We start from the raw sequence: 13595 nt of genomic DNA, 5'->3' as shown, positions 1-13595 counted from the left end.
TGTGTGTGTGTGTGTGTGTGTGTGTGTGTGTGTGTGTGTGCATTCAAAATGGATTCAAAGAAAGAAAGCTCTGTTTTTGCCCTTGCTGTGACCATGTTTTCATACGTCCTCTCTAACTGGAGTAGGCTGGTATTCTTCTCAGTATTAGGGCCCATTGAGTCAGGCTGTGTGCATCTGGGCCTGACGCGCCAGTCTGGTACATTGGGAGCAGGCTGAGGTTTGGATGGTCCCATGCTGACTCATCTCCCCTGGTTTGCTAGTACTGATTCCCATTCATCCTGGCTGAGCCTCTGCCAGTACAGCAACAGAACACACTCCATCTACACTATTTCCAGATCACACTCTATCTGCATTACTTCCAGATTACACTCCAACTACATTACTTCCATCTACCACTCCATCTACTCTACTTTCATCTACTTCTAATGGTAATTGTAGTCTAAACACAATATTAGAATTTAGTGTCAGGGGCTTGAAGGTGAAGTGAAAGCTCAGTAAAGATGGATTCAGTAATTGGAGTTGTTTTAAAACTGTCATCCCAGCTGCCTTTGTTTCCATAAAGCCCTCTGCCATTCTACTTCACCCAATCATATCATGGTCATATTCCTCTTTAGCTTGTGACTTATTTGAGTCATAACAGCAGTCACTCAGTATTCATTTCTTGCTTGGATTCCCTTGCTTTTGTGATTGGACCATTAAGTGGCTATGACCCTCAGCTGTGGGTACAGCTACAGAGTATAATAGTATTTCAATTTTCTCAGATAAAAAGAATAATCGCACTCCATTTAGTCCATTATATTCATCAGAATGGAATGGCCTCAAAATAAGTGTTCATATGATTGTTCAATGTGCTCACACTTTCTATATTTTTTCCAAAATGTTACAAGATTTACACTTCATCTACTCTACTTTCATCTACTCTACTTCCAGATCATACTTCATCTACTTACATTGCTTTTTAGCATGCTAATAAAGGTCTGCATATGCTAAAATTATGTTTTATATTATTATTATTATTAGTAGTAGTAGTAGAAGTAGTAGTAGTAGTAGTAGTAGTAGTAGTAGTAATAGTATTTCTGTATTAAATAATCAAACCTAACTGGTTGAGAATGGATAGGGGATACTTGATGAACCTGTCAACATTTTCATGTTAAAACTATTCTATGTCATATCTGCAGTTGTCGGTTTGGAATTTTATGCATCTCTACAATGTTGTAATTGTAAATATAAATAGAACTATTTAACAAACACACATTTTAAATCTGTATAGTGCAAATGATGGAAAACATATATGAAACCCTAGTAACTTGTTCGACCTCTTTTATTGGCAGTAACCTCAGCCAAAGGCTTTCTGTAGCTGATGAAATCAGTGCAGTGACGAGAAGGTATTTTGGCACTCTCATCTGCACAAAACTGTTTCATTGCATGTATATTTATCAGATATCTTGCATCAGCTCACATTGCAAGATTTCATAATGAAGTGCCACACTGCATAACCCAGTTACTACTGAGGTTTAGATCACAGACATCCTGAAATTCTATTGTAGATTTACACTGTAGACGACAAGTCATCCTGGATATCCAGACAATCCAGGCCTTGCATACTTCCTCTACTATGCTTCACTGCTTGGAAATGTAGGTGTTCTTTGATTAGTGGAGTTTCTTGATTTCTAATACTGTGAAATAAATATATTCTTGTATACCAAAAAGAAAAATGTTTTCTCATCTGCCCACAGAACATTGCTCCAGTAATACTGTAGGGTATCCAGGCAGTTTGTCTTTGGCAAACAATGGGGACTCTACATCAGGCCCTGGCCCTGATTTCTGTACGATTGCCACAATACGGAAAGGAGCAATGGTTTTCCGATTTTTAAATTCTCTACCCAGCTGTAGACTGATGGAGGTTCAAGTCTTTAATAGTTTATTCGAAACCATTGTGAACTTCACAAATGACATCTGATGTTCCCTACAATATTTGTGTCATGCCACACTGTACTGGAATTATTTTAGTTAAGCAGGTAATCAACACAAATTTTTTATATAGCAGTCCATGTAAACGTTTTGCCTCAGTTCAATGGAAACACCTGAAACTAATTGCTTTCTTTTTAAGAAGTCATAACCCTTGCGTCATGGAACGCTCCCCTTTCCACTGGTCATGTGGTTCAGCCCACCGTGTGCAGTGGAAGTCACATTGTCTTATTTGTGACCACGCCCTCCTTGATAGCACACACCTGCACACGGTTTAATGTTGTGTGTCTGTATTTAAAGCCCTGTTGGTGTGTGCATCATAGTTGGTCATTTTTATGTTGCTGTTGTTAATGTTCACGTTAGTTCTGAGTGTTCATGTTCATTCATGTTGTGTGAGTGCCATCGTTGTATGTCATTAAACGTCTGTCTCTGTCTGTGCATCCTGCTCTGTGCCCTGCAGCACTCGGGCCGTTACACCTAGAAGTTCCATCAGTGACATTAATTAAACCATTTGTTCAGTAAAGATATGGAACTGTAAACCACTGTGTGTGTTGTTTCTTGATCAAGTTTAACTATTATTGTGACTTCAATGAGATCAGATTACAGATGTGCAGAAACCCAGATACCTCCAACTTTGTCTCACTATAAATGAGCATTGTACAACATGCACTCACATAGTGTTTCCAACATGCACACACATAGTGAGTACAACATGCACACACAGTGTGTCCAACACACGCCCACAGTGAAGCTGCCAGCATGAGAGTAGTCTAATAGTCTGGGTGAGCCTGGCTGTGGCTTTGCTTTGGCTGAGGATCACACAGGTAGCATTAGCATTCTAGACCTGTGTTCCAGTGCTGCTGTACACCGCAGTCGGACATGCATGAATCAGCTGTTCACAGCACTCAGTTCTGCAACTTCAGAAAGCGCACCAGAGTGCAAAATAAAGGAGGTTATTTGAGAAAGCAGAAATCTGGAAGGAGTTAAAGAGAAGTTGATTCTGGATAAACAGTCATACTGCACTTATTTGACCTGCAGCTTTGAAATTTTGATTCTCTTTTTTGCTTTCTTTTACTTGACTCTCTCCCTCTTTTTCTTTCATTTACTCTCTGGCTTTCCTTTTCTTGTGCTCGCTCTTTCACTAACTGTCTAGCTCTCTTTCTTTTTCCCTCACTCACTCTCTCTCTCTCTCTATCTGACTCAGAATGTTTACTCTCAGAAAGATATTCCCTCAGTTACGGCCTCTGAGGCAACCACCTCGCCCCCTCAGAAATCCACCCAGGGCTTGTGACTAGTTCCTTTAATAATGATGGCACAACACTCATCCTTCCCCACGAACCACACAAAATAATTACCAAGGAGAAGCTCCATCACACCGCAGGGCTGTTAGCATTCTCCTCACATTGTAATTTTCTCTCATCCCCATCTGCTATAGGTCATTGTGTAGATTAATGACAAGATGCTGATAATGAGATTTAATTCCCAACCCCTATTTGGCCACCCAGCTCTGCAGTTTCTCATTTTTATACATGTAAGACTTCTATGCACCTGCAGTGCTCCTTGAGCAACACCAAGTTCATGGGCTCAATTTCCAAGGGAGCACATATACTGTCATACAGATAAATATGTAAATGGATCTGGATGAGAGCATCTGCAAGCTGCTTTAAATGTAAGACATGCATATTTTATTTATGAGAAATTCTCTCTTTCTTATATCCCATTGTAGTAAGATTAAGTAGTAAGCCCACTGAATTTGAAAAAAACAAACTGTAAACATGATGTGATTTGAAGTGATTTTTTTTCCCTAGAATCCTGGCATTTTTAAGGTGTGTAATGATAATTGTAGTCTAAACACAATATTAGAATTTAGTGTCAGTAGCTTGGAGGTGAAGTGAAAGCTCACTAATGATGGATTTAATAATTGGAGTTGTTTTGAAACTGTCATCCCAGCTGCCTTTGTTTCCATAAAACCCTCTGCCATTATGTTTTCTCAGATAAAAAGAATAATCAAACTGCATTTAGTCCATTATATTCATCAGAATGGAATGGCCTCAAAGTAAGTGTTCATATGATTGTTCAATGTGCGCACACTTTCTATATTTTTCCAATATGTTACAAGATTTTAAAAAGCTAAGAACTTTAGCACTTCTGTTTTTCATGCAACTTGTGTTCTGGGTAAGGTTATGGATCTGTCATGAGTTCTTAACATCTAAGAATGATGTGCTGCCATTTGGTGACCTAATTTCCTGTAAATCTGATGAGACAATGAGGACAGTGAGAATGATGTGTTCCTTCAGGCAGCTTGCCCAATGCCCAATGCCCAGTGGCCAGTGCCTGTCTGCCTGCTTGTCTGTCTATCTGCCTGTTTATCTGTTTGTTTGTCAGCTGCTGTAGCCTGGTTCACCACAACACACTCTACACTGGTATGTATTTTTTTTCAGCCCCTAACACAAACACAGGCCTCTACATGATATGGGTGCGTTTTACTAGTAAAGAACAAGGGGTTTTGCTGTAAGTTTCTACCATAGAGCCAGATGTATGAAATACATTTTAAATATCCACATTGTCAGGAACTCATGTCATTCATAGTCAAAAACAATTAAAAACAACAACTGGTCATTTATGTTCATATTTAGATGAGGATTGTGAGACCCAATGTGAGTGTTCTATGACATCCTTAATCCCCTGCAAAGAAAAAAAAAGAGAAAAAAACTTGGAATAACTCAGGAAAGAAGTGAGAGAAACTAATCAGAGGGAGCCAATGGAGTCTGTCACGTAGTTGCAGGGTGAAACCCAGAGTTCGAATAGAAGTCAAGCAGAAGTCATTTCATTTCACGTTTCAGCCACACATCTTTTTCTTCATGCCTCTCCCTTTTTCTTTATCTTCTTTGTTCTCATTGAGAGGTGAATAGAATTTTCTGAGACTCAGTGTGGCCCCCCGTTCACACACACACACACACACACACACACACACACGCGCACACACACACACACACACACACACACACACACACACACACACACACACACAGACACACACACATACCAGAGAATGAAAAAGAGAGAAAGCGTCAGGAGACGTTTGTTGCCAACTCGACAAGCACAAACAATTGCCAGGACAAAGAGTTTGTGTGAGTGTCACACACCCCCTTATTGCCCCCATTCTCCCCTACTTTCCTCTCAACCACTCTCCCTGCCCCCTCTCAAACCCCTTCTCCTCCCCTCTATCCCTCCCACTGCTCTTTCTCTCTCTATAAATTCCTGACTTTCACTTACCCACGGCCCCATTCCTCACGGCCATGGAGTCCCAGCGTGTGCTCTCATCCTACCGAAAGCGTTTTAGCCACCAGGGTGCATCCCCGTCCCCCTCAGGCCGCATGAGCTCCGGCCGGTTGTCGCTCCACAGCAGCCCGCGGTTCGTCTCGCTGTCGAGTCCTGCCTCTCTGTCTGCCTCACGTCTGTCGCTGGGCGCTGGCACTACGGAGCGCCTGGACTTCTCCACCGACTCGCTGCTGAAGGCGCAGTACCGCGAGACACGTACCAACGAGAAGGTGGAGATGATGGGCCTGAACGACCGGTTTGCCAACTACATTGAGAAGGTGCGCTTCCTCGAACAGCAGAACAAGGTGCTGGTGGCCGAGCTGAATCAGCTGCGAGGCAAAGAGCCCAGCCGGCTGGGCGACATCTACCAGGAGGAGCTCCGCGAACTACGCAGACAGGTGGATGGCCTCAACGCCAGCAAGGCCCGCACAGAGATAGACAGAGACAACCTGGCAGCAGATGTGGCCCTGTTGAAACAAAGGTGAGAGAGGAGGAGAGTTGACACGGCAGCCTGAGAGAAGAACCAGGGATCAGTATCAGTGACCTCTGCTGTGGTTATTGGTGATTGATGAAGTTTGTGAGGGAATGCATTAGTGGTCGCTGCTATAGTTTGTGGTGTTTAATAATTTTTGTGGGGCTTTGTGCAATTTGTTCATTTCAAGGATATTGTTTTAGGATTTGGAATGATGATGAATGTCTTTCTGCCTGTCTTTATGAGACGAAGGACTCCATTGAGGTTTTTTTTAGAGAGGTTTGGTTCAAGTTAGAGATCTGTTGGGTTGGTGGTGGTTTTCATCAAAGCATCAAATGTCTTCTAAATGCAACACATAGGCACACAAAAAGAAAATCCTTAGACATCAAAGAAACATTTTTTGCTCAAACTGAGTTCACTAGATTGTGTTGCTGCAGCTATGGCTACACCATATCATGAGGCAAGATCTAGTCTAGATGTTATTTTAACATCTGAATTTTGAGTGACTCCATGTGGATATGTAACTCTGCAACAGCATTTTCCCCGAGGGGTTCATTCATTAATTAATTAATTCAGCCAGTCACCCTTCTTTTCAATCCTGAGCCTGACCCTCTCCCTCAATAAAGTGGGGGCAGGGAGGGACTGAATACCCCCTATGCAAAGAATGCAAAGCCCTGTGCAGATGTCCTGTTGTCCTGGCAACAGGTCCCATATTTTAACCAAATTACTTCTAGACTAATGTCTGTCTACATGGAAGCTGTGCTAGCATTAGTGTTAGCTAGGTAAGCAGCAGTGAAATTTCACCCATCTGACAACCCTCACGCACACCAGCCATGCCCCACCAGCTCTCATCCACCCCACCCATCACCCACCAACCCTCACCCACCCCAGCTATAACCCACCAACCCTCAGCCACTCCAGCAATCATCCTTTACCTCCCGGATATTTGTTGCCGAAAATGTGTCTGATCCACTGTAAAAATTTCCTGTGTGGTGCATGTTGTGCTTGAATGTGTGGTGGGGGAGTTAAGACTCCATACTTCACCCAGTGGAAAACGCTAGCAACCACAGTGCTATTGTTTGTGTGTGTGTGTGTGTGTGTGTGTGTGTGCGTGTGTGTGTGTGTGTGTGTGTGTGTGTGTGTGTGGACTAACTGTTTAGGTTATATATATTGCAGCCTAGGGACTCACAAGTGTAAGGGATGCAAATCAATGGATAAAAAATCACTTTTGAATCAATTTTTTGGTATTGACCACCCTTATTCATTCAGTTTATTTACTATTAGGTTCTATTTTTTCATTTAGCATTTCATAATATAAGGTAGCGTAATGTATTAAATGATGGCACCTCTTAGGAAATATAATAGTGGGGCCCGCAAACAAAAACTGCAGCAGGAGAAATAAACATGAACATGAGATAATATATCAAACTAAATTAACCATGTATTTTAGAAGTGATCAAACAACTATCATTGTTTGTGATCATTTGCTAGGTAATAATCATGTTCAGATTTTTGTTTATTTGCTTTCCTGTTACATCAGAATTAGTGTAAGATACTTTTTTTTTTTTTTGCTACATACTGGCCTCTTCATTAAGCTGTCATTGTTTTTTTTTTTTACTGGATATATACTTTACACTGCATATATAAAAACCAAACTATTCTTACATAGATTTAACTATATATCTAGAACTTCTACATTTTCACTCTCAGGCATTAATAGTTTACAGCAGGCTACAGCAGGCAAACTTAGAAACAAATATGTTATACATTTCTAGATGCTTCTGACCAATTACGGTGCATGATTAGTGTGTGTTACTAAACAGAGTATATGATGAGTGTACTACTTAATAGGGTCCATGATTAGTGTGTGAGATACTAAACATGGTTAATTAGAATGCGTAACTATATATAAATGTATGATGAATATATGTTTATGCTCTGTGATTATTAGTCCTGACACCCTCTTTCTGTTTCTACTACAGGCTTCAGGATGAAATTGCCCAGAGACAGGAGTCAGACAACAACCTGAATGCATTCAGACAAGTAAACACATAAACACACATACCCATACATGCACACCCACCAACACACCCATACATGCACACCTACCCACACACCCATACATGCACACCTACCCACACACCCATACATGCACACCCACCCACACACACATCCATACACCCACACACACTACATATAACTTGTTATATGTTGACCATATAACAGGCAATACCTAAATGGTGTAATGTATTCTCTTTGTTTTAATGAAAAGAAAATGCGGTCTGAGAAAATGAGAAAATGAGAAAATGTAACATCTCATTATGTATTTAGTACTCATCTCTATGTCTCTGTCTCCTTGTCTGTCTGTTTATCTGTCTTTCTCTCTCAGGATGTAGATGATGCAGCCCTGAACAGGGTTCAGTTGGAGAGAAAGGTTGAAGCGTTGCAAGATGAGATTAGCTTCCTGAAGAAAATCCATGAGGAGGTAAATTTATCATGTCCAACATCAGCCACAATCTATTCACAGTCCCCATCTCTCCATATGAAACAGCTTTTCATAAACTTGCCACTTTAACTAATGCACTTAAAATAATCTATTCATTCCCTTTTCTTCTTCTCTGTCTTCTCTTTCTCGCTCTGCCTCTGTTTCTCTTTGTCTCTCCCTCTTTCCCTTCATCTCTTTCCCTTCCTCCATCTTTTCTCTACCCTGTTCCTTCCTGTCTCTTGTCTTTTCTATTGCTTGCTCTTCTTCTCTTTGTCTCTTTCTTTCTCTCTCTTTTCCTCTCTCTCTCATTCTAACCTTCTCTCTACCTGTAGGAGATAAAGGAGCTGCAGGAACAGGTGATGGCGCAGCAGGTGCACGTGGACCCAGATGTGTCCAAACCAGACCTGACTGCTGCCCTCAGAGAGATCAGGGTGCAGTATGAAGCTATGGCCTCATCAAATATGCAGGAGACTGAGGATTGGTACCGCTCAAAGGTAAGTAACACACACACACACACACCATGAACACAAATGCGCACACACACGCACACGCACACACGCACACACACGCACACACACATACACACACACAAATACACACCTATGTACACACACATCTTTGTACACATGCACATACCTTCACACACACAGTCAGTCACACATAGCCACATACAGACCACACTGGGAAATCTAATAATTTATTATACACATCTGTACTGTCTTCTGTCTAATGCTCCACCCAGTTTGCAGATCTGACTGATGCAGCCAATCGGAATGCAGAAGCCCTAAGACAGGCGAAGCAAGAAGCCAATGAATATCGCCGGCAGATTCAGGCCCTGAACTGCGACCTGGAGTCACTGCGAGGGACTGTGAGTTAACCTCTCTAGTTTAAAACTTTTAACCATACTAATACAATACAGCTGTTTAATTCCTTTGCCTGCTCATGCAGTAATATGTGTCCAGAAACTAACCTGCCCACTGGCCAGAGTGAACAGGTTAGTATATGGGCACACATTACCCAGCTTCTTAACATACCGGCTTCCTTTATTTGAGGCTAATTGTGTTCGCTCGGGTAAATCTTAATGGCTCTTTACAACAAAGAAGAAAACAAATGACTAACAATTACTGACATTCTTCCCTACCTCCCTCCATCCTCTTCTCATCTGCTTGCACCCCTCTTTTTGTTTACTTCTGCCATCTTTATATTTCTTTCTTTCATTTTCTGTCTCACCCTCTGAGACTCACTGTTTGTTTCTCTCTGTCTCTGCCTTCCTCCTGCCCTCTCTTCCTCTACCTCTCTCTCTGTTTAGAACGAATCACTAGAGCGACAGCTGCGTGAGATGGAAGAGCGTTTCTCCATGGAGACGGCCGCATACCAGGACACAGTGGCACGTTTGGAGGAGGAAATCCAGGCTCTGAAGGAGGAGATGGCCAGACACCTGCAAGAGTACCAGGACCTGCTCAATGTCAAATTGGCCCTAGATGTGGAGATCGCCACCTACAGGAAGCTCCTAGAGGGAGAGGAGAACAGGTAAGACAACAGGACTCGGGACAAGTGCGCAGACCAAACATGGTTAACATCAAAACCCATGCAAAGTCATGTTGGTGATTCTACTTGTCTTCTTTTCAGAATCACTGTTCCCGTGCAGAGTTTTGCCAACCTGCATTTCAGAGGTGGGCGAAACTTAACAAAACATTTTTAGTTCATCATGGTGCTTTACAGACTGTTTCAGTACCTTCCTGAATCCCACCTTCCCTTGTGGTGTGAATAACTATGCCAGTTTAGTACCTTTTGTGTTCATTCTCTTTTTTGTGATCAGAAACCAGTTTGGACACTAAACTGATTCCAGAGGCTCACGTGAAGAGGAGCATTGTTGTTCGAACTGTCGAAACACGTGATGGAGAGGTACAGCCTATCTAAAAATCAAAGATATGTATTTGCATTTTATCAGCAGCAGAGGTCAGTGTGGTACCTTTTACTGCACATAACTCTTTTTCTCACACTGTCTCAGATTATAAAGGAGTCGACCACAGAGAGGAAGGACCTGCCATAGTCACTCAGCTGCTAGTTCTGATGGGAACCAGGAGAAGTGAGACGGAGGTGGACTCCCCCTTATGTCTCGCTCTTCTCAGTACCCACGATAACCATTTCTAGCTTCATTCTAGGGTTAAGGTTAGGGTTGTGTGCCCTGTGTTCAAAATCCCCACATCCTTTGCTGTTCTCTACTCATTTACTCTACTTATCTTTTCATTAGCACCTGTTTGACAAATTGAACACTCCTCTAACACTTTTACCAAAAGGCAAGTAGATCTTTTATCAAATAGCTGAAAAGGAATGTGAGACTGGAAGTGAGGCTGCATGTTTAGCACTTGTGCTCAAAAGGGGCTTAAAATCTAGCTGGTTACAGTGGAAGCTGGGAATGAAGATTGTGTTAATTAACATAGGTGCTATTCATTACATTTACTTTTTGTTTAGAAATGTTTTAGTTCAGTTCTTTATAGTGGAGGAGTAGGTTAGGCAATGTAGTTAATGGTTCTGTGAAGTGGTCAGTGTGTAGGTAGGGCAGCTGCAGAAGATGGGAGAGGTCGGGGTGCTATAAAACAGCTGGATCTTGGAAAACCGTCAAGTAATTTGGTTGAGTCTGAGTGAGGTGAATTTGTCAGAGGTGCTAGTACATGACAGGAGGTTTATGCACTTTTTCCTGACCTTGCCCCACTCATTTTTTTATTCCTCTAGTAACTCTTGACTTCATTTGTCTCCTTGAAAAATTTAATGTTAGCTGTTGTAACTGGAGTAACTGAGAGTTGACTAAAGCAGACACTGGAAAATTATTTCTTGCTTCTTCCTCACTGTCTGCTGAGTCACAGACATGGGCATATTGATAAGGACTCCTTGATATGGGCTTATTGATAAGGACTCTTTGTTCCACTGTGCACAGACACACGCATGCGCACACATGCCCTCACACTCACTCACACTCATGCCATCTCACTGTCAAGGTGTCTGAGTGATTGAGGGAACACAGAGTTGTTCATTTCAAAGATAACTTGGTGTGGAAAAATATGTGGAAAAATGTGTGTGTGTGTGTGTGTGTGTGTGTGTGTGTGTGTGTGTGTGTGTGTGTGTGTGTGTGTGTGTGTGTATGTGTGTGTGTGTGTACACATGTCTGTCTGTATAGATGAAAGAAGGTGTTATTTTGGCAGCATGCCTCACTGGTGAGAGGGATACAGTCACATTAACAGATTTGATTACAGTTGTCTGACTAATCTGACCCTTAAAGCACACTCTGCATGATTACCTGCATATAATTCACCTGCATGCATGTGTGATGCTTTATGCTGTTTGTTTATGCTGTATTGTCTCTTAGTTTTCCCACCATTCTCTCCCAGTTCTCTTAACTGCTCTTTAATGACTGCTAGTCTGTTTTTTTTTGTCACTTAGTGTTTCATATAATGCTGTTGTAACGTTGCTGCTGTCGTTTTTGTCTTATCACGTTTACCATTGTCCTGTGACTACTGAACTGTATGTTAATAAAAAGGTGACTTAGAGAAATAATTAATTTTAGTTTAACTTTTTGTAAATTGGTCAACTGCATTAGTAATATGAAAAATTGCATTAGTAAAAAAAAATAAATACTTTTTCATTAGTGGCTGTGCACCACCTCTGGTTTTTCTTGTTTATAAGTCTTTAGCAGGTACTTGCTACTTATAATTGTTAGTCATATACAGGTACTTGCTACTTATAGAGTTAATGATAAAGGTTTTGGTAGTCAGACCATGCTGATACCAGAGAGTGATGTAAAAGGGGTTGAGAGTGGGTCTTCAGTCACATGTGATGTTCTCATGCAAACATTGAATAAGCGCTCCATATGTTTCGCAGAAGCATGGCTGAGTGATGGCCATGTATGACAGGGTCACTGATGGGGCTCCTATGCCACGCTCCCACATACGTTCAGAAGGAGCTATAAGTGATGACTCTGCCTAACTGTGGTGGGTCACTCTCTGACTACTCAGCCATACATATTTTGTCCCCAAACCCCAAGATAGAGACAGTTATCTGTTTGTATTAATAATTATAACGCCAAGGCAACTATCACGAGGCAGAAAAAAGGTATATTTTCCACTTTAATCTAAATCATTCTAATATTATAATAATCATTTGATCTGACAAGCCAGTTCCTTTAAATGCCTTAGGGCTTGAGAAGCCTCAATTAATTACCTAAGGGCTTTTTGTCTTTCTAAAGGGAAGCTGATTAATCACTCTCACACCCTGCCATGCCTCCTCACACACTCTTGTACATCTTTGTCAACTGTGACACATCACCTGTGGGATGGCTGATGTGTGTTGTGTTTCCAAGGGCAGCATCATGTTGTGTGGCGGTAGGGATGGTCCATAATCTGGTATATGGGACACACAATGGGGAGCCAGGCACCCAGGGCCACTCTGTGGCCTAAATGCAACTTCATGACACTTGGCTTGTCTTAACAGACAAATGTTTCCTACTAAAGTAGGACAACTTTTCAAGCTCTGGGTACTGAGGGGCTCCAGCCAGTGCTGACACGGAACGATCATGTTCTGGGGAGTTAGGGGCAGCAGGAGGCAATTGTGAAGTGGTTTTGTGCAGGAGTCATAGTCATTAAAGTCATAATGGTTAAGAACATGAGCTGATCAATACAGATACATAATCAATTAAAAAAAATTAAAAATGGACAAAATGCTGACAAACCAATATCGAAAGTCAAGAGCTCAGTAATGTGCTTTACTATCACACAATCACGCCGCACACATTACAAATGGGGTCTACATGTATGTGGGTTTTTTAAAAACAGATACCGTCACAAAGTATCCTTTTAGAAATCTAGGTGTAGACTTCTAATGAGCAAGCCAAAGGTGACAGTGGCCAAGGCAAGACTGCCTGAAATGGCATGAGAAGCTGCTTGTGAGAGAAGCCAAGCATGAGAAAAGACTGTTCTCTACTGGGCAACATCAGACATCAGCCCTCACTCAGATGAATTACAGTATAAAAGCACTTGGCACATAGACAGGATAAGACAACAGCACTTTAAACAAATATAGAATGTCAGACATGAAACCATTCCAAGTATCAATATTAGCATAAGACAGGAGTGGTTGGCAAACAGCAGCTGATGAATCATAGCTATAATTCAGGTAGTTAGTACACGTCCCAGATGAGGTTATTCATTACAGCTGCAAGGTGAAATACATGTGCATTTAACTCTGCTCACTGTAATTTGACAATAGGATGATGACAATAGGAAACTATCATCATCAGATGCACCTTGGACTTTGTTCAGGGAATGATTCAAATCAACTCCAGTGGGCAATATG

General features: G+C 41.7%; 1 protein-coding gene across 1 annotated transcript; it reads left to right on the top strand.

The window, feature by feature from the left end:
* Window positions 1-5238: 5238 nt before the first annotated feature.
* Window positions 5239-11892, top strand: gfap (glial fibrillary acidic protein). The gene is made up of 9 exons (XM_027014593.2): window positions 5239-5770; window positions 7744-7804; window positions 8151-8246; window positions 8579-8740; window positions 8989-9114; window positions 9556-9776; window positions 9876-9919; window positions 10066-10151; window positions 10258-11892. Exons 1-9 carry the CDS (start codon window positions 5268-5270, stop codon window positions 10297-10299), a joined length of 1341 nt encoding a protein of 446 aa, XP_026870394.1. The 5' UTR covers window positions 5239-5267; the 3' UTR covers window positions 10300-11892.
* Window positions 11893-13595: the final 1703 nt, after the last annotated feature.

This window comes from Electrophorus electricus, chromosome 1 (genome assembly GCF_013358815.1).
Source record: "Electrophorus electricus isolate fEleEle1 chromosome 1, fEleEle1.pri, whole genome shotgun sequence".
Lineage (NCBI taxonomy): Eukaryota > Metazoa > Chordata > Actinopteri > Gymnotiformes > Gymnotidae > Electrophorus > Electrophorus electricus.
This window is presented reverse-complemented; position numbering and strand designations above follow the sequence as displayed.

Coding starts and splice junctions, on each gene's coding strand:
- gfap (XM_027014593.2), top strand. CDS start 5,268: ATGGAGTCCCAGCGTGTGCTCTCATCCTACCGAAAGCGTTTTAGCCAC. Junction 5,771..7,743: donor GTGGCCCTGTTGAAACAAAG/GTGAGAGAGGAG, acceptor TTTCTACTACAG/GCTTCAGGATGAAATTGCCC. Junction 9,920..10,065: donor TGCCAACCTGCATTTCAGAG/GTGGGCGAAACT, acceptor TTTTGTGATCAG/AAACCAGTTTGGACACTAAA.